The sequence below is a fragment of the Galleria mellonella genome, unplaced genomic scaffold (assembly GCF_026898425.1).
Source record: "Galleria mellonella isolate WM207_F2 unplaced genomic scaffold, CSIRO_AGI_GalMel_v1 utg109, whole genome shotgun sequence".
Classification (NCBI taxonomy): Eukaryota; Metazoa; Arthropoda; class Insecta; order Lepidoptera; family Pyralidae; genus Galleria; species Galleria mellonella.
This window is the reverse complement of record NW_026441972.1, coordinates 507,509-527,825: the sequence shown is the minus strand read 5'-3', so window position 1 is coordinate 527,825 and position 20,317 is coordinate 507,509. Positions and strand designations below refer to the sequence as shown.

The 20,317-nt window shown below is 33.8% G+C and overlaps 1 protein-coding gene across 1 annotated transcript in view; it reads right to left on the bottom strand.

Moving 5' to 3' along the window:
- LOC113511273 (orexin/Hypocretin receptor type 1-like) overlaps nucleotides 1-20,317 on the bottom strand; it is a 153,385-nt gene that overhangs the window by 14,308 nt on the left and 118,760 nt on the right. Inside the window, exons 3-7 of the mRNA XM_026894891.3 lie at nucleotides 19,108-19,255; nucleotides 17,037-17,178; nucleotides 14,671-14,798; nucleotides 11,790-11,946; nucleotides 7,288-7,400 (exon numbers count right to left, since the gene is read on the bottom strand). Of these exons, the coding sequence (XP_026750692.3) occupies nucleotides 7,288-7,400; nucleotides 11,790-11,946; nucleotides 14,671-14,798; nucleotides 17,037-17,178; nucleotides 19,108-19,255 (688 nt within the window). The remainder of the gene's footprint in view (nucleotides 1-7,287; nucleotides 7,401-11,789; nucleotides 11,947-14,670; nucleotides 14,799-17,036; nucleotides 17,179-19,107; nucleotides 19,256-20,317) is intronic.

Sequence of the window (20,317 nt, the reverse complement as noted above, 5' to 3'; positions counted from 1 at the left end):
CATTGCCCTTTTCACTTAGAAAACTCTTAAATTGAACGGACATGAAACTACTTACATATATAAAATAAACTTCAAATTGATTTTCGTCTATTTTTCCAATAATCCACACGTTTTTCTCAATATTATGATATATTGTATAAAATATTGGACTCGAAACGATGAATGAATCTTTATATGAAAATTGAATTTTTACTATAATATTTATTTTACGAAAATGACTATTTCAATTTTATGATAAGAAAGTGATAGTGTTTGAATAAGTTTATGGTAGACTTTAATTACTATTAATACTACTTATTAAAAAAATATTGACTAAAGCGAGTTTTGTGTTAGTTGATCATGCACAAGATTATTAATAAAATAGGCATTCGAAATATTAAACATAAAAAAAGAAAGAACAAATTAAAATATTAAATTATTTTCTGTCTTGACAGCTAATAATCTACCAAATTCTCTTGTAGAATAATGAAAAAAATAAATATGAATAAAACACTTTAAAAATAGAAAAAAAAAGAAAAAAAATGTTTCCATTTTCTATTTCTTAATTTGAAATTCTTCTCTCGAATATGGTGCTTACGTAATTTAACGCAGCACAACATGTTATCATACGATTTTATCGTTACGATATAATGGGAGAGCAAAACGTATGCAATCGTATGGAACTTTTACTTTTATACAACGATATCGTGAATGTGCATGACACGAACATACTGTATATGTGTTATTTAATTTGAATATGTCTCCATAAAATTTCATGCATTATGCTCTTCAATTATAATTGTAATAATGAAATGGTTTGAAAAGGGCTGTGACAGTATACAGTTGTGCAACATGCAAACTATATATTGTGAGAAAAATGTAAGGAAACTATTCAAAAGGCTATTGTCACGGCATTATGGATGCATCTAACTACAACACTGAATGGGTCACTGACCTGAGAAGCCTGGGAATCCTGCAAGCAAAATATATCAGATGCATTTTTTAACAAAAGCAGACGATAAAGAATGTTACGATATGATACAGATATAACGCATGCAAAAGTAGCTCATATTTACTAATATAATAAATGTCAATGTTCATATAGATGTTTGTTACATAATCACGCTTAAAGCTGAACGGATTTGGATGAAATTTGTTACACAGATACGTAACTAACTAACACTAGGTAAACACATATGATATTTTTATTCTAATACACGCAGACAGAGTCGCGTGATACAGCTAGTTAAGAATATTATTTACCTTTTTGATTTACTAATATAATTGAGTCTGTAATGGTGTATGTTTGTAACTAAATCACACTTAATCAGATGAAATGAATGAAATTTGAATGAATTAACAGATGAAATACTTTTTATGATAACTCACACAGATAAAGTCGCAAAATAAAGTTATTATCTAATAAAAATTGTAAAGATATTAAGACATTTGTTACTTAATTACAAATAAATAGATGAACAGGTTTGAATGGAGTTTAATACATAAATGAATGGATTCATTTCATTTACATATGATGACAATCTTAAATTTATAAATGTAACCCATGCGGTTACATTTTATTCTAATTTATATGGGCAAAGTCACTGAATATAGTTAGTATATACAATTTTGTCAATAATATCAATAAAGTTATTTTTATGTCTGATACACAATAAAAAAGACTAAATGGTTTATATGGAGATTTGGTACACAGTTGTGCGATGTCTTAGAATAACATAGGCATGGAACTTGCATATTGTTTTAAATTAACAAAGCCATTAAAATATAATAATATTGCAATAAATATTATAATTATTTCGAGTTTATTTTTCAATTCTATCGACAATACATCATTTCCAGCACTAAGCTTACTTTGTTAAAATATACGAAAATGAAATCCCGAGAACTTGAATATTCTAACGATTTATTGAGATGCCACTGGCGGGAAAACGTTATTAATAGTGACGACTAGTCATATTGCTAGCAATATATTCCATCAGGCTGACTTCTATGTGGTCCTCCCAAGAAACCTTCGTGGTTAATTCCTAATAAACTTGACGCGATGGTCAATTAAAATAACAAGAAATAAAAATCCATTTATAGTTGAAATTAAAACTAATAAATTGGACGTTTTGATAATTTACCGTAACATGGCACAGCACCGTACAATATTATTATCACGACATAATAGGTAAGCAAAATGTATGCAATTGTACAGTACACTTTTAATTTTATACGCAATTCCGCGTTCTAAATTCAAATATATTAAATGTACTGTCACGATACCATATGAGAGCAAAATGTATGCAATTACATGGGAACGCTTTTTATTTTGCATGCGATTCCGTATTCCAAATTCAAATATATTCAATGTAAGGTATATATCTACAAAAATTACGTGTGTGTGTAATCACTATTAAAAGCTACTTGCATTTTTTTTAATAGCAAAAAACGTGTTCTTAATTAATATTTTAAATATGTATAAAAATACGTTTGTTTGTTTATTTGTATTGTACCTTTACCTCTCTTTGGTATGTACTCTCTGAGATGTGAGAAGGACATAGTTTATTTTTTATCTTAGTCAATCTATATGATCAAAGTCGTAGAAAGAAGCTAGTATTAATTATATTCTTTATACATACTCTATACTCGGCGAGCTATGGAGAGGGAAATACTTGGAGTTTCTTTGCGTGATAGAATCCGAAACAAAAATCCGATATATGCAGAAGAAACAAAGTGACTTACACAGGCTGAAGGATAAGCAAATTAAAGTGGCAACTGGCTGGTCATGTAGTTCGAAGAGCGTACAACCGATAGGTAAGAAAAATAACTTTTCGACTCTGAAAATGGTAGTCAATTTGTAATAAATAATGCCTGAATCGATTTAACATAATAGCGCGTCTTCCGAAGCCCATTAGCGTTAACAAAAGGACGTAAGTACTTACATTATATCCAGTTTCGATATTATAATGAAGCGAGACGTTTGTAATTAGATTGAAGTCACTGGTTATTTGATTACAATTATTTTGTTTAATTCCGTTGTTAACTGCCAACTAGAGATAACAATCCCGGGATCCTGACTGACAAAGGCTGTTACATATGCAGCTCAATTATATGTAAATGTTTTATTTTATTTATTTATTTATTTATAGGAATATAGAAAGCATATTGCATTATAACACATATAACAAACATTAATTACAATACAATATTAATGCACATGCTTTTTAAAGGTATTCACAGTATTTGTTTAATCTTGAATGTATTGTATAGTCGTAAATTAAAACAAAATAATTAAAAAATTTTTAATGACCACAGACGTAAAAAAAAAAAAATATTAAATGAAATAAAATTCTCTACTGCCAACACTGGAACTTTGACCACCACTATTATTGCTGGAAGTTCCACAACCTCCCATATTAGTCCTCGATATCCAACTACGGTACCCAAACTATCGAACAGTTAAAACTAGGCTCCGAGTAATTATCCAATAATCTGCACGAAGATACCTCCTTTAAAGGTGAAATATGTGTCGCAAAATGTGCGTAGACGAAATGGCAATCGGAGATGCGATACGAACACAAGGCGGACAACTTCTGTGCAGTATTCCCCTAGGCTCCTTTAGACACAGAGTACAGTACGCATTAGCCTGTAAAAGTCCCTTGGGACTTTTTTCCGTAAGCTGAAATTCTCTGTTGTATAAGTTATAGCTATGAATATTCGTAGGACAAAAAAGTATACGTCGAGGATTGATTCTCACTTACACAGATCTTTATATCAAGATGAAACAAGCATTTTACAAAACCATATTTCAGGAAAGTCACGATTTTTTCCCATGAGAACAAATAATTTATTGAAGAAATAAAAGTAATGTTTATATATATATATATATATATATATATATATATATATATATATATATATATATATATATATATATATATATATATATATATATATATATATATGTACGAGCTTTTTATTTGAAATTTTTTACGCATGTATTTTTGAAGTAGGCATCCATTTTTAGATTATATATTAGGACAAAACATACACTAGGTTTCAAATCAGATTTTCAGCAAAACAACTGTATTAAATGTATCCAATTGGGTCAAGTATTTTTTATGTGATACTTGAACAAACATACACAAAGATTACATTTTAAAAACTCCTGTTTTTTGGCTTAAGAATAAATATCTCTTTATTGTTATGGAAAACCATAATAAGAACCCTCTCCTTTTATTATTGGTGATATTAATTTTATTCTATTAGTAAGATATCTCTCCCAGAGTAATAACATCGAGGAATGTTCCCTCTTAATATTTGACCAACTTTTCTCATCACCTCGAATCGAAAATATCTGTAGCATCGAACGTTTACTTCATTTTGTTTGTTACATATAACTTTTTATGAAAATATTAAATTCGATGTCATTTTGGAATAATGAACATGTTTGAGAACATAAAAGTTATACTACTTTATGTTAAAAAAGTGGATCTTGTAAACCTCCTCCCCCCTTAGGGGGGGAAAGGGATTGTTAGCAATGGAGTTTGACAGCCCCATTGCTAGCAATATACCTTATTAGGTCGACCTCCACGTGGTTCCCCCTGGAAACCATCGTGAACAAATCTTTTTGAATTCGTCACGATGGGCTAACTGACCTACTTCATCCTCACCTATCATCCTTCACTGGTGCCCCGCCTGTGGATATCGATAGCGCGGGCGGGGTTACCATTCCATTATCATCCATTAAAAAAAAACCTCCTCTCCCCCGACCCCCTCCGATTTCAATCGCACTAAACCCAGTTTTTTTAGATTAAAAATCCAAACTGCTGAACTGACTGGGATCAATGTCTTAATTTGGTCATACAGAGGGAGACTTTGTACCACAGGGAGACTTTGTACAAAAGTCGATTGCTTGGGTACCTCTGTCCCATTCGTGTTTCAACCGTGAAGCAGTTGTGTTTGCATGGCTGTGTTTCGGTTTGAAGGGTGGGATATGGCGTGAATTTACTGGGTACAGAGGAATAACACCTGAGTCCTCAGGAATGGCAACGCATGGGGGGTATCATGGGTGAAACAGTATACTCTGTTATATCCATGGTACTGCTTATGTCTATAGGCGACGGTTACCACTTTCCATCAGGTGCGCTGTCAGCTTGTTTGCCATTCTAAGTTGTTAAAAAAAAATACAGGATAGAATAGAATAGAATAGAATAGAAATCATTTATTCAAATAAACTTACATTGAAGCACTTTTGAAAAGTCATTACATTTTTTTTAATTTACCGCTCGTTCGGAAAGCTGTCTCATCACAAGAAGAACGAGCAAGAAACTTGCGTGATGCTCTTTTAAATAATTTTATTATTATTTTACATTTTTAAGTTTAATTGTGTGAATACAAACTACCAATTAGCACTAATTCAATTAAATACTCAAAAAGAAAAAAAAAATTGAATACATAACCAACTGGTTAAACAATTAATAAGAGGAAATCAGTCATAGTGATTAGAGCAGACCAGTCCCTACAAGCAGCACCCGTTCACGAGTATGACGGATGAGCCAGCCATCACTGCGCTCGACCATATTTTAGGGAGCCCAATGACCCGGCCCACCACGCCGCCACAAGTCTGGACATTTTAGTGAGCATGACTACTCAAAACACTAGACCACGTCAAAGCTACTCACAATTGCCATCTGATAGTTATAGTATTCACATTTTACATAAGAATGCATGCGGCAATTAATACAAAAAACCGCTACGCTTTCATATTTCTAAAATTAATCAATTAAATCAAGAAAGCAATGAGAAAATAAAATTATAACGTTGTATGCTACAGGGTTACACTTTGGGTTCGTTGCACGCGTCCGTGTAGCTCAACTTCAGACTGTAGCTGAAAATCAGTGCTTTGCTTTTAAGAAAAACTATCACTGAGCTGTATCCTGTTTGGGTCACTGCGACACACACGGCGAAAACATATTTTCTTATTTTATCTTTTATTTTATATTTAAAAAAGTACAATTAATTTGATTGTATGAACCCATTTGTTAATTTACGTGTCTCATAAATGACTCAAATAAAGTATTCTTTTATCTATCTATCATATCCTTTCAGAAAATAAAGAATTTACCAAATATTTATTTTACATATATAAATATTTAAAATAATCACAAGGGAATTCCCAATTGGGAACGTCCTTCATTTTAAAGTCGACTGAAAATTACATAATATTTTAAGCCCTCTGAACTGGTTAGTATGGGAGATTCAAAAATCTTTTTGTTTGAATTTCTGATTAATGAAATTTATGTATTAATTTATTCTGTTGTATGAGTGATTTCTTACCTTCAACCTATTTTAGCTATTGAATTGCTTTGTCTCTTTCTTTCGTGATACATTAATTAATTTTATGCTAAATTAATGGTGTTTTAACCTAATGATTAGCTGGTAAAGACAGCATTAAGCTCGCCATTTGTATAAATATTGAGTAAAAAAGAATAAATAAGGTGAATAAATAGAGGTGAAAGGGGGGAAAGGGATTGTTAGTAATGGAGACTGAGAATCCCATTGCTAGCAATATACCCAACCAGGTCGACCTCCTCGCGGTTCCCCCTGGAAACTATCATGGTTAATTCCTGATGAATTCATCATGATGGGCTAACTGGCCTGTTTTCATTCTCATCTATTACCCTTCACTGGTGTTCCGCCAGCGTTCCCCGTTAGCGCAGGCGGGGTTGCCATACCATTTTCACCCATAAAAAAAAATAGAGGTGAAATTGGAGAACGGGAATTTATTACTATACTTCATCATCATCATCATATCGACCTTTAACTATTGGCGGGTTTTGCCAGTAGTTGCCACGCTAGGCAGGTGAATTGGCAACCGCAGTTTGGCTTTTGGTAATGTTCTAAGAGGAACGGTGCTGCTCATTCCTTGTCCTCCCTTAGTTGCCTCTTACGACACCCACGGGAAAGGAAAGGGGTGACCTATCCTGTGCTGAGATCAAGACTAGGACCGGAGTCACCAGTGTTACTTAGAATGAAATTTCTGAACGAAGCCAAAAACAATTGTAGGCAGCGTTACCAACAGTAAGTATGGTACAGATATAGTAAGTATGTATTAAAAGTACAAGCAGAGTAAGTTACAACTCCCGTCTATGTTATAAACTGCCATAAGAACGGCCAAGTTTTTTATGACAGCCTATGAGGGAAGCCTATGTTTAGCAAAGAATATTAACAGCTGATATCATGTCGATGATGTCCAGTTATATATAAATAGATGATAACGGTGGTGATGATGAAGATACTCACCACTCATGAAGTTGTAGATGAGCGGGTTGACGGCGGAGTTGGCGTAACACATCACGTGCGATATGAGGGCAATGCACGTCATCACATCCGTTTGTTGAACGTCGTAAGCCAATCTGCGGGGTAAAAATGATCATTAGCGTCAAGGGCAATAATAATAATAATAATAGTTTTTGCTGAATGTCACCGTACTGCATGATGAGAACCTCGTGAAAGCCGAAACCGAGAAAAAGAAAAAATATCTCGACCTGGCTCACGATGTGACTGAAATATGAGGGGTGACGTCCACTGAAATCATTCTAATCGTTTTGTCGGTGAACGGTCTTATCCCAACCAGCCTGGAACAACATCTCAGACGGTTGAGATTCCGAGGCGGCTCACATCCGGGAAAGATGCAGAAAGCGGTGCTCTTAGATACCGCCCGCATTGTATGCCGGTTTCTCGCCCTGGGCCCCTGAACCCCGGCCGACTGTCCTTCTGCCGGGGATTAGTTACCATCTCCACTTCTTAAGAGGGGAGACAAGAATTTTTGTAAAAATTAAAATTAAGAGATTGTTAGTAATGGAGACTGAGAATCCCATTTCTAGCAATATACCCAACCAGGTCGACCTGATAATTCCTGACGAATTCATCATGATGGGCTAACTGGCCTATTTTCATTCTCATCTATCACCCTTCACTGGTGCTCCGCCAGCGTATCCCGTTAGCGCAGGCGGGGTTACCATACCATTTTTACCCATAAAAAAAACCCTTTCTATTCCCGTGGGTGTCCTAGGAGGCGACTAAGGGAAGACGAGGGATGAACAGCAGCATCCCTCTTAGATTCCCTCTAAAGTTTGACTGAGGTTGCCAATCCGCCTGCCAAGTGTAGTAATTACTAGCAAAACCCCCCCAAGGGGTTAACCCCTTAGATCTTTTAAACTACGCAACGGATATTCATGCGGTTTGCATCAATAGATACAGTGATTCAAGAGGAAGGTTTATACATACAATTTAATATTGTTTTGTATTTATTAATTTGTTGAAATATGTCGATAATTGTTTAAGATTTTTTACCGAAGGTTTTCCAAGAGACTAAATCGTCGGGTTCTTCAAAAGGGGAGGTAAAAAGATTTGTTCTGGATCGGCAACGCGCGCGTAATACCCCTAGTATTGCAAGCGTTCATAAGCTATGGTTACCGCTCACCATCTGGTGGGCTGTATGCTTGATTGTCACCTCAGTGGTATAAAATAAAGATGTTCGAAGAAATCAAGTCGACTGACTGAGAGCTTTCATCGAAAACGCTGTCTAATCCGTTTGAGATATAACAAAATAATGTATGGTGGGGTTATTTCTCTTTCTTAAGTCAACAAAAAAGGTATGGTATATGTCTATCTTTTAAGGATAGTTTACTATATCTACTTTAATTCATACTCGACACAAAAAGTTGAGACAAAAAAGGAAAGCATATATGCTCTGCAATTCGTGCGAAGCCGGGCCATGTCACTAGTAGCAAAAAAGAAAAGAATGTACATAAATACTAAGTAGCAATGGCATTTTGTATACAGACTTTAAACTAATTTACCTCTAATGAAAAATATTTAAGCAATTTTACAAATTGAATTTATTTATGCGAAGATTTCGCTTTCTGGCCGAATGTTCTGAGCATCTTAAACAGATTTCTTTTTTTATACAACTTAGAATGGCAAACAAGCTAACGACCCACCTGATGGAAAGTGATAACCGTCGCCTATAAACATGAGCAGTACCATCGACATAACAGAGTGTACTGTTTCGTCCATGATACCCCCATGCGTTGCCATTCCTGAGGACTCAGGTGTTATTCCTCTGTACCCAGTAAATTGACGCCATATCCCACCCTTCAAATCGAAATACAGCCATGCAAACATAACTGTTTTACGGTTGAAACATGAATGGGATAGAGGTACCCAAGCAAACGACTTTTGTACAAAGTCTCCCTCTGGTAAAAATTCCGATAGAATACCGGAAAATTAGGTAAGAGATAAGCGCGCGGAACAAAAACTTTGCCGTTAATGATCTAGTGTCGAAGCGTTCAGGTGGAGTTCTCAAGTAAGTTCACAAAGCGCGGCGCGGTGAGCAAAACTCAATATAAAATTTGGTCGACAACAGTTTTAAAAGACCACACCAGTTTAAACAATGTTATTCACACTTAGAAATGAGAGAAATATGTGATTTTGAATTAAATTCATTAAGGGAATTTGGAAATAAGATGGTTTTTATTCGGGTAATTTTATTGTAAATATGCCATGTGACCAATCTAGGATCGATTTTTACATTTCTGTTTGTTGTCGGTTAGGTTTGGTGTTAGCAGACCAATCCGTCATACTCGTGAACCGGTGTTCACGAATATGACGGATGGACCAACTTAATTAATGGAAGCTTCACTGGTAATACTTACTGTTATAAATGTAAAAGTTTGTTTGTTACCTCTTAGCGACTCAATGTCTCAACGAATCGTTATAAAATATGTTATACTAACTCAAGTATTGCTGATGAAAAGAGACAAAAGTAGGTTATATTTTATCTCTGCCAATAAATAAATTACCGACCGTTCTTTATGGCAGTCTATGGGGTAGACTTATGTCCAGCAGTGGACGGATAATGGCTGAAATGATGATGACGATGAATAAATATATAAAGGTCACACGGACGAAGTGGCGAGTCAAAACTTGTATTATAAAAAAATATATACATCCAAAGCACATAATAAGAATGCTTCCAGCGAAAATATTCAGACATTAATTTTAATTTGAAGAGAAACAGCAGCCGTGTCTCAAATAAACGCAGGGCTCGTCTCACGAACCTCGTATTTTATTTATTAGCTTATTTACCTTCACAAAGTTAGTCGAACAATACATAATTCTCATTTAAATATTGTCATCTAACCACTATTAGAAAATTATACACAAAATTAATTTAATCTGAATTATACAAATTAAAAAAAGTCCAATGTAAATTTACTTTACTGTGTGTTCAAATACGTATTTTATGTTTTATTATTTCAGCCGTTAATTGCTGAACATAAGCCTCCCCTTAGGAGGGCTTTGCCAGTAAATGCCACTCTTGGTAAGTTTTTTGTTATTTTTTTATTTTTTTTTATACACCTTAGAATGACAAACAAGCTGACAGCGCACCTGATGGAAAGTGGTAACCGTCGCCTATAGACATGAGCAGTATCATGGACATAACAGAGTATACTGTTTCACCCATGATACCTATCAATGGGTTGCCATTCCTGAGGACTCAGGTGTTATTCCTCTGTACCCAGTAAATTCACGCCATATCCCACCCTTCAAACCGAAACACAGCCATGCAAACACAGCTGCTTCACGGTTGAAACGCGAATGGGACAGAGGTACCCAAGCAATCGACTTTTGTACAAAGTATCCCTCTGGTAATAGTGAATAAGTGGATTGGCAACCGCAGTTAGGCTTTGGAGATGTTTTAAGAAAACGCTGCTGCCCCTCTCTTACCCTCCCTCAGTTGCCTCTTACGACACCCACGGGAAAGGAAATGGTGGCCTATTCTATGCCGGGATCACATGGGAAGTATTTACTATCAATAAATTATTATAAAATTCAGATTTTGCTAATAATATAGATTTTATAAATGAATTTAGTATGTAATTAGATTTATATTACATTTACATTATCCCTTCTTTGCATAATGGTGGAAATTTCCATTATAACATTGAACGCCCAAAAATTATATAAAAGACCAAGTTCACTTTAAGTTGATCGTGTCTGGGTACCTTTTTAATGTCCATTGCAGAAAAAAAACATAGCTGTCAAATTTATTTATTTAACCATTTCTCCTTTAATTTTTAACATGAATTATATCACTTTGATTTATTTTACCAATAAAAAAAAATCATGTAAAGAAGTGTTAAATTATAATTATTAAAAAATAAAATTTAGTGAAAAAAAGTGTTTTTAATTTAAATAAAGTGTATAGAACTAACATGTATTGAAAAAGAGATTGTAAAAAGAGAAATTATCACAATAGTTGAGCATTAACAAATATATTGTGTAATGTATTATCAATCATCATCATATAAGCCGTTAACTGTCTACCGCTGAACATATGCTTCCCCATTAAAGGGGGGTATTGTTAGTAATTGCCAAGATTGGCAAGCGAGTTGACAACTGCAGTTAGGCTTTTGGCAATGTTTTAAGAAGGATGCTGCTGCCTATTCCTCAACCATTAAGTTCCTTTAGGACAATCACGAGAAAGGCAACGCATGAAGGGTATCATGGGCGAAACAGTATACTCTGTTATGTCCATGGTACTGCTCATGTCTATAGGCGACGGTTGCCACTTTTCATCAGTTGGGACGACAGCTTGTTTGTCTTTCTAAGTTGCATAAAAAAAAAATTAAAAAAAGGAAGGGACCGCCCATTTTACGCCAGGATCACAGAGATCTTGCTCTGTGATCCTGGCGTAAAATGGGCGGCATAAACAATAAATAATAATAAATTTTTACCTGAGTACAGACAGAAGATGCACTGGAAAGTAGCAGACAGCGAACATGACCACAACTGCTACCAACATCTTGGCGGCCTTTCTTCTAGAACGAAGTTGTCCCTCTGTCGATGCGTTGGCGTGGATTGAAGGCGTTGTCCTTCTATTTGCTGCTAACCCTATGAAATAGGGAATGCTTGGTAACAGGTACTAGCGACTACATTGTTTTTACCAACGGTACTTGATGTTACTACATTATTATGTCAGTATGTATTTTTTTTTATATAACTTAGAATGGTAAACAAGCTGACGGCCCACCTGATGGAAAGTAGTAACCGTCGCTCATAGACATGAGCAGTATCATGGACATTACAGAGTATACTGTTTCGCCCATGATACCCCCCATGCGTTGCCATTCCTGAGGACTCAGACATCTGAGTACATTATTCCTCTGTACCCTGTAAATTTACGCCATATCCCACCCTTCAAACCGAAACACAGCCATGCAAATACAACTGGTTCACGGTTGAAACACGAATATGACAGAGATACCCAAGCAATCGACTTTTGTACTAAGTCTCCCTCTGGTATTTATGTTGATTTTATTTCTTAGTATAAAATTTTTATGTTGTTTTATTTTATATTAAAATATTATTTCTCCTGAACAAAATAGGTTTAAAATAGTTTATAATGTAATAAGTATTTGTTTTAGATTTCTTTTTAGTCTAAAAAGCGCGAACAAAGTTAGACGATCTTGTAATATATATAGATGGAGGCAAGAATGAGCCATTCTTGTCTAGCTCAAACAGCAGTTCTCTCCAATCAAAATCTATTTTATACATAACACTTAATGCGGTATGCATTAGAGAAATAAAGCAAAATAAACTGCTGCTAACAATTTTAGGTCGAAAGGAAAGGAACCGTTGGTAATAGGCTCTTAGCGATAAGGCCGCCCATTGTTTTCCCATTGTGATTATTTCTTGTAATTGTTTATATTTATAATAAGTTTACTATTGTAATCTTTTGGAGGAAACAATAAAGAGTATCTATATATCTAGGAAATAATGGGGGAGATTTATTTTCTAGTTTTTTTTTTATTTTCTAGTACCTGTGATGAACTTAATTATATTTAAAAAGCGCAGAGAGAGTTTAATGATCTAGTACCTTGTGGGGGCATGTACTGATTTCATTCCTACCTAGCTCAGGCAGCAGTTTTGTAAACTGTATAAGTTACTATAGCTTTTTAACTATCCCACGGGAAGTCTTTGATTTTACGAGACTAAAAGTATCTAAACTGTTGACCGGTGATGTAAGGTAACACCATGATAAATTTCACTAAAATCAGTCTAACCGTTTCGGAGATTAGCCCGTGCAAACAGACAGAGAGACAAAAAAATTTAAAAAAACATCTGAATGTGTTCTACATCACTTCTATCATCCTCTTGATTCGATTTTAACCGTTTTTTTTTCTATGTACAGATATTCGACCTCTACAGTTTTATTACATGTATAGATGAATGAGTATAAATGAATGAGTATACTTTATTTTCATTATACAGTATAGGAAATAAGCAAGACAATTTACAAACACAACGATACAATTGTATAAGTACAGTGAGGCGGTCTTATTGCTGAGAGCAATCTTTTCAAGACAACCTTAAGGTAATGGACTAATTGTTGTACAAGTAGGTATGATAGTGCTGTATAATTAAAAAAGCATTTTTATTTCCCATTTATATTTTAGTATCTGTGGTGAATTTAATTACATGACATATGTATTTAAAACAGTTCGAATCAAGATGAGTGATTTATGCGGAACAAATTAAAGGAACGCAACGATGGGTGGTTTGTTTGTTGTTGTAATGGTTTGTTTATGTTAAAACAACTTAATCGGGTCGGGTAGGGTTTTAAACTTTTCTCATAATAATAATTTCCCGAGCGTAGATTATAATAAGTGTGTTTAATAACTTATTCTGATGAAATATACATATATATTTATAATTTAAAGTTTGACCATTTGTATGTACAAATGTATTTGTACCTTTATGTGCATGTTTGTTTTTTTTTTATATCAACATAGTAAACAAAAAGAGGCATAACTTTTATTATAAAGTTTACAGTATTTTCAACCGACTTCAAAAAAGGAAGTTTCAATTCGGTTGTATTGTTTTTATATTTGTCACCTCATAACTCCGTCAGTTATAAACTGATTTGGAGAACTCTTTCTTTATCCAAAAGGTTAATTTTACAGATTTTTTACAACACAGCGAGCAATCGAGCATGCGGCTCACTTGATGGTAAGTGACTACCGCCGCCCATGATCACCCATAACACCAGCGGCATTGCAGGTATGCTGCCGGCCTTTTAAAAAGGAAAATACTATTTTCTTGAAGGTTATGGTGTCGTCAAAATTTTTACAAAATTATTTAAGTTGTTTGTTTTGTAAATTAAAATAACAAAGTTTGCTACAATTTAAGGCGATTTTTTTTTGTGGATACAGTAATAAATTATTAAATTAATAGTCATTGTTAGAAAAAAAAAACTAATAAGAATTATGAACTGTATGTTGATGTATTTAATATCTTTTGAAAGGAAAATAATTATAATAAAGAAAATTACAGAAGACAGACTAAGAAAGCGACAAAGAGCAAAATTTAAAAACAAAATCTGTAAAAGAACTAAGAAGTTTACAACAGTCAGGAATTTGTTATAATAATTTGGCCATTATTTATAATGAAATTTGTCACTATTATAATGGTTTGTCTGATATTTATTATAACAATTTGTCAGGTATTTATTATAACAATTACTTTTATATATATATTATAATACTTTGTTAAATATTTATTATAACAATTTGTGGAAGAATACAAATATTTTTATTTCAATAATATCTAACTTACAGTTATTCTGTCCAGCGGTGGGAGTGGCGCAGAGTTTATGGGATTCCGTGTGGCCAGGTATGTTGTCAGACCTCCATAGCACCCTCACGATTTGACAGTACGCTATCATCATGAGTAGTAGCGGAAACCTGGTGGAAGATAAATCGATTATCCATATAAATTTTTTAAGCTGAAAAGAAATTTAAGTAAGAATTTAAGTAAATTTAAGAAATTGATGAGTAATACATAAGAAAGGTCATAGAGCCTCTGCTAATTGAAGTCACTATTCAAATGTTGGCAGTCGCACCCGTACTAATGGTAGCGGAATTAAGTAAAAAACAAACATATTTATTAGTTACTACACTAGAATTATTTATACATCTTGGAATAACAATCAAGTAGATCATAAAGCCTACTAGTTATAGAAAATACTCAAATGTTGGCAGTCGCACTCCTACTAATGGTAGCGGTAATGTTTATATATTTAGCGTGGTAATCTTTATATATTATATGCGTATTTCTAGATATACAGACAATGTTTTTCAAGAAAACATTGCTTTGGCATTTATTAGTCTTAATAAGACCTTTCATATTAAATTCTCCTTAAATATCTCTCATGTACACATATCGTCTATTTATAACTTTATTATATTAATAAGATACATATCGAGTAGTAGTGAAGCTATATTGTTTAATACTTCTTGAAAGTTCTTAATAAACCTTATTAAGTATTAAGAACGTCGAGAGGCAAACAACGCTAGCCTTATTATGCCGAGAAGCGAGAGATTTTGCTTGCTATTCAACAGGATAAATTTAAATATTCAATGACATTATTTTAATGAATTTCAAGTTTATAAATTAAAGTATTGTTTATGTAAAGGATTAATTATTACCAACTCGTCTACCAAGCGTGGCAACTATTGGCAAAATCCTTCCAATTGTGAATTGGCATAAAGAATACCCCTGTTCCTTATAGGGGAAGTCAATGTTCAACAGTGGACAGATAACGGCCGGTATGATAAAAGGATTAATGGGGTCACAGTTGTAATCCAAGATGTGATAGTCAGCGGTATTCGTCAACTAAAAACATTATGATAGCGTGAAGTCCCCGCGGTATTATTCGTGGTAGAGGTCAACTATCCAAAATATGGTTCAAGTAAATGCAAGGCCAAACGACAATGACAGATTTGAAGTTTTTTTTTTTATACAACTTAGAATAACAAACAAGCTGACGGCCCACCTGATGGAAAGTGGTAACCGTCGCTTATAGACATGAGCAGTGCCGTGGACATAACAGAGTATACTGTTTCGCCCATGATACCTATCAATGCGTTGCCATTCCTGAGGACTCAGGTGTTATTCCTCTCTACCCTGTAAATTCACGTCATATCTCACCCTTCAAACCGCAAAAAGATTAATACGACTGCTGTATACGGATAGATATAAACGTTGTGGCAAATATATGAAACTGGAACTGGGAGGTGAGAGCACTTAGGAATCGAAATTGATAAGAGATGAATCGACTGTTTTTCGATATCGATCGATTAATCGATTCAATTATATACGAGCATTTAAACTTTTATGTAGAATATAAAAATACACATATGACGGATTTTAAACTAGAAGGTGTTCTCTACTGGTAGATATTAGACATAGTCGTGACTCAGTTTTGATATAATTTTCCAAAGGATTAAGAACTTAAATTTTTTTTCTACAACTTAGAATGGCAAACAAGCTGACGGCCCACCTGATGGAAAGTGGTAACCGTCGCCTATAGACATGAGCAGTGCCGTGGACATAACAGAGTATACTGTTTCGCCCATGATACCCCCCATGCGTTGCCATTCCTGAGGACTCAGATGTTATTCCTCTATACCCAGTAAATTCACGCCATATCTCACCCTTCAAACTGAAACACAGCCATGCAAACACAACTGCTTCACGGTTGAAACACGAATGGGACAGAGGTACCCAAGCAACCGACTTTTGTACAATGTCTACATGGGTACGGTTTTTCCACTCATATTTCCGTCACGAAGTAGCTGTGTTTACATGGCTGTAGTTTGGTTTCAAGTATGGGATATGACAGCGATATTACAGGGTATGCAAATATAAAATTTTAGTCCACAAATGTAAGAAGTTATTTTTATTTAAAACTTAATCTGCTGAAACGACTTTGATAAAAATTCTGGAGCCAATCTGTAAGTATATCCCATTAAGATAAGAAAATCTTTTCTAAATCGGTTTACAACTAATGAAGTTATGAGTTAATAAACATTAAAAAACATACAACCCCTCTCGTTTTGAAGTCGGTAGAAAAAGAATATTGACATTTTATACAGTTCTCCAGTTACTACTTTAGGTGACGTTTTAAGATTACGACTTACGTGTAAAGAAAAAGCGCTTTTATGATGTGCCAATTGAGGTCACTGTCGTCTGACCACGTCGAAGCACACTGCATGAAGTACTGCACATTGAAACGGAGCTGCATCTTCCTTTGCACTTGTAGCATCACGAATTCTGGTATGTCTGTGAAGTAGACGATTTGTTAAGGCCACAGTGTAAAGATCAAGAAACAGATTACAGTGAGTTAACTATTTTGAAGTTGTTAAAAATATCAGCGAACAACTTACAGAATAAATTAATCAAGTAGCCTAGTAAGAAGACAAGGGTTTTCATGTATTTGTATTCGCAGTAATTAGGTATGATAAAAAAATTTAAAAAACTGTTGATAGAATAGTAATGGTCAACATGTTGCTATACACACACTGACGGGATATCAGTGATGGACGATAAGGCAAGGATGAACATAGAGAAGCCATCGTGTTAAATTTACAAGCAACCAATAATGAAAATTTCTAGAGGGTCACGTGGAGATTCCAGAAGAATTTATAGTTAGAATCGTTATCATTCTTGTTGCTTCCTGAGACAGAATGAGATTATAAAATATCTGGTATTTTGTTATTTTTTTTTTCTTGGAATGATTTAATAAATTGATTTATTTGCCAATTGTCTAATTATAATTGATTTATTTGGTATACATATGCTAGTAATATATTTTAAAGTTAGTATGCTAGTAATAGTTTGGTATAAATATGTTATCAACATGCGTGTTTTGCTAAAACAATGGCATGCAAAATTTTAATATTTATAGTAATTTTTTCAAATACTAATAAAAAAATATTATGTATGTACTTAAAAAGTGTAATTTTTTCTAGACTAACAAGTCCTTAATTGAATAATAATAGGAGATTTCATCCTTCCACCTCCCTACCCGTATATCATTTCTCCCCCAAAGGATGGCATTTTAAGCCGAGGGCCGAGCTGTGTTCTGAGCCTTTATGCAAGTCTTGAGTTTTAACTACTTCATAAATTCATTCGCGGATTTATTCTAATTTATATAGTCCATCAGTCAACAGTGATTAGAGACCTTTGAAAAGAAAAAAACAGCAAGACAGAAAATATAAACACTGAGAATCTTGGAGGGTTCATACAATAATCATGAAATTTTGAACACGTGACACGAATAAGTACTTTCTTTTTCGGTCAATGAGGTCGGTAAAGTGGTGTAAATTGCGAGAAAAGTGAATGTATGTATAATCGGAGTAGTATATAAGAGGTCTAGCTGACCCGACCTCGTTCTATTCTCAATAGATTTGTTTGTAATGTCTTTGTAAATTGACAAAAAGGTATTGGAGATATAGAAAAACTAGAAAATTTCTAAAGAAGTTTGTGCCTAATAGGAGCGTATATAGATAGATAGATACTCTTTATTGTTTACACCAAAAGATTACAATAGTAAACTTATTTTAAATATAAACAATTACAAGAAATAATCACAATGAGAAAACAATGGGCGACCTTATCGCTAAGAGCGATCTCTTCCAGGCAACCTTTGGATGGAGAGGAGTAATTATAAACAATTTGGTGGGAGGCACGTTGAAAAATTTTGTTAGTTCTAAATATGGGAGATGTGATACATATAATAATATAAATATTATCCCTACTCATTATTATAATGTTCTTTATTTACTTTCATGTCATGATTTTACATTGTATCCTGTCAATCATAGATTATGATTGTTCCAGTTTGGGATATATTTGTTCTTAATTTAAAATTACTTTAATGTTTTTAATATTGAATTTTTGAGACAATTTTCACCATTGACGATATGGTTACCAAATTAGTAGTAGGAATGTCCTAGGAGTCGATCGCGACCAACTAGTTAAGCGCCTTAACAATGATTATTTTTAATTTTAGCTTGAAGAAGTGTGACAATTATCTGTCATTTATTAAAAATAATTTAATAGTAAAAGTAAAGGAACAGAAGTTGACAATTACTTGAGGTGAAAGAATAATTTATAACACATAGAAAAATAAATAATTGAGGCGTATCATGTGTAAACATTATACGTAAATATTAATTTTATTATATTTCTATTTCTATAAATACTTACTGAAAAGAAGTGATAGCAGCCATATAATAAGTATGGCGGTCTTGGCTCGTCCAGTAGTGGACTTGAACTTGAGCGGGAAGCAGATGGCGTACCAGCGGTCCACCGAGATGAAGGTCAATGTCAGCACGGACACTGTCACTGACACCGACTGAAACAACAAAAAATACATTCATTTACACACTAAACCATAAAATGGTCCCGGCATAGAATGGACCACCCTTTTCTTTTCTGTGGGTGCCATAAGAGGCGACTAATAAAACTAATGTTGAAGAAAAGTGCAGTAGCGTCCCTCTTAAAACATCTGTAAAAGTCTAACTGCGGTTGCCAATCCACTTGCCAAGTATGGCAACTACTGGCAAAACTCCTCTTATGGGGTAGGCTTATGTTCAGCAGTTAAGAGCCGAAATAATAATAACACACTAAACAATTACTTGAATGGCAAACGTGCATGGTGTTAGTCGATCACGCACGGGCTTTTAACGACCATGTAATTTTAGACATTTAAAAAAAAATACACATAATGTTAATAGAGATTTAAAAGAGTAACTGTTGAGTTTCTTGCTGACTCTTCTCAAGAGATAACAACTTTGTGAATACTGCGTTTATAAAAAAATTAACTAAACGGGCTTGTATGATAAATCTTAGGTTACATGTTTATTTTTATTATTTACCTAATTTTCTCGCACTGTGTTAGTATGTTAAAGTGAATGTTGTGAATACCTATAATAGACATGTGCATTAATATTGTATTGTATTTAATGTTTGTTATATGTGTTATAATGCAATATGCTGTTGGTGTTCCTTAAATAAATATTTTTTTTTAATGTGTTCATCTTAAGATGTTGATTATTTATTATCAAGGATTTTTCCCATTTAAATTTATTAATAATTATATTAATTAATTAATTAATATTATTAATTTTCTAACTAGATTACAGGCTGAAAACACGGAACGAACTATTACGACCTTTTGTAATATTGCATTTTGCAAATAAATTATTTTATTTGATTTGAAATGTTATTGTATCTAGAGTGGGACTAAGCTATTTTTACTTCTCTGAATCAGAATATCCTATGCTGGGGGTTTACCATGTTTCATTACATGGTCCGAATTTTCGAATTCAATTCCATGTTTTTTTTTTTTCATATAGAAACCAGCCCCGTAAAAGGTGTTTAACATTTCGTTTGTCTTAAATCCTACCATAAAAGT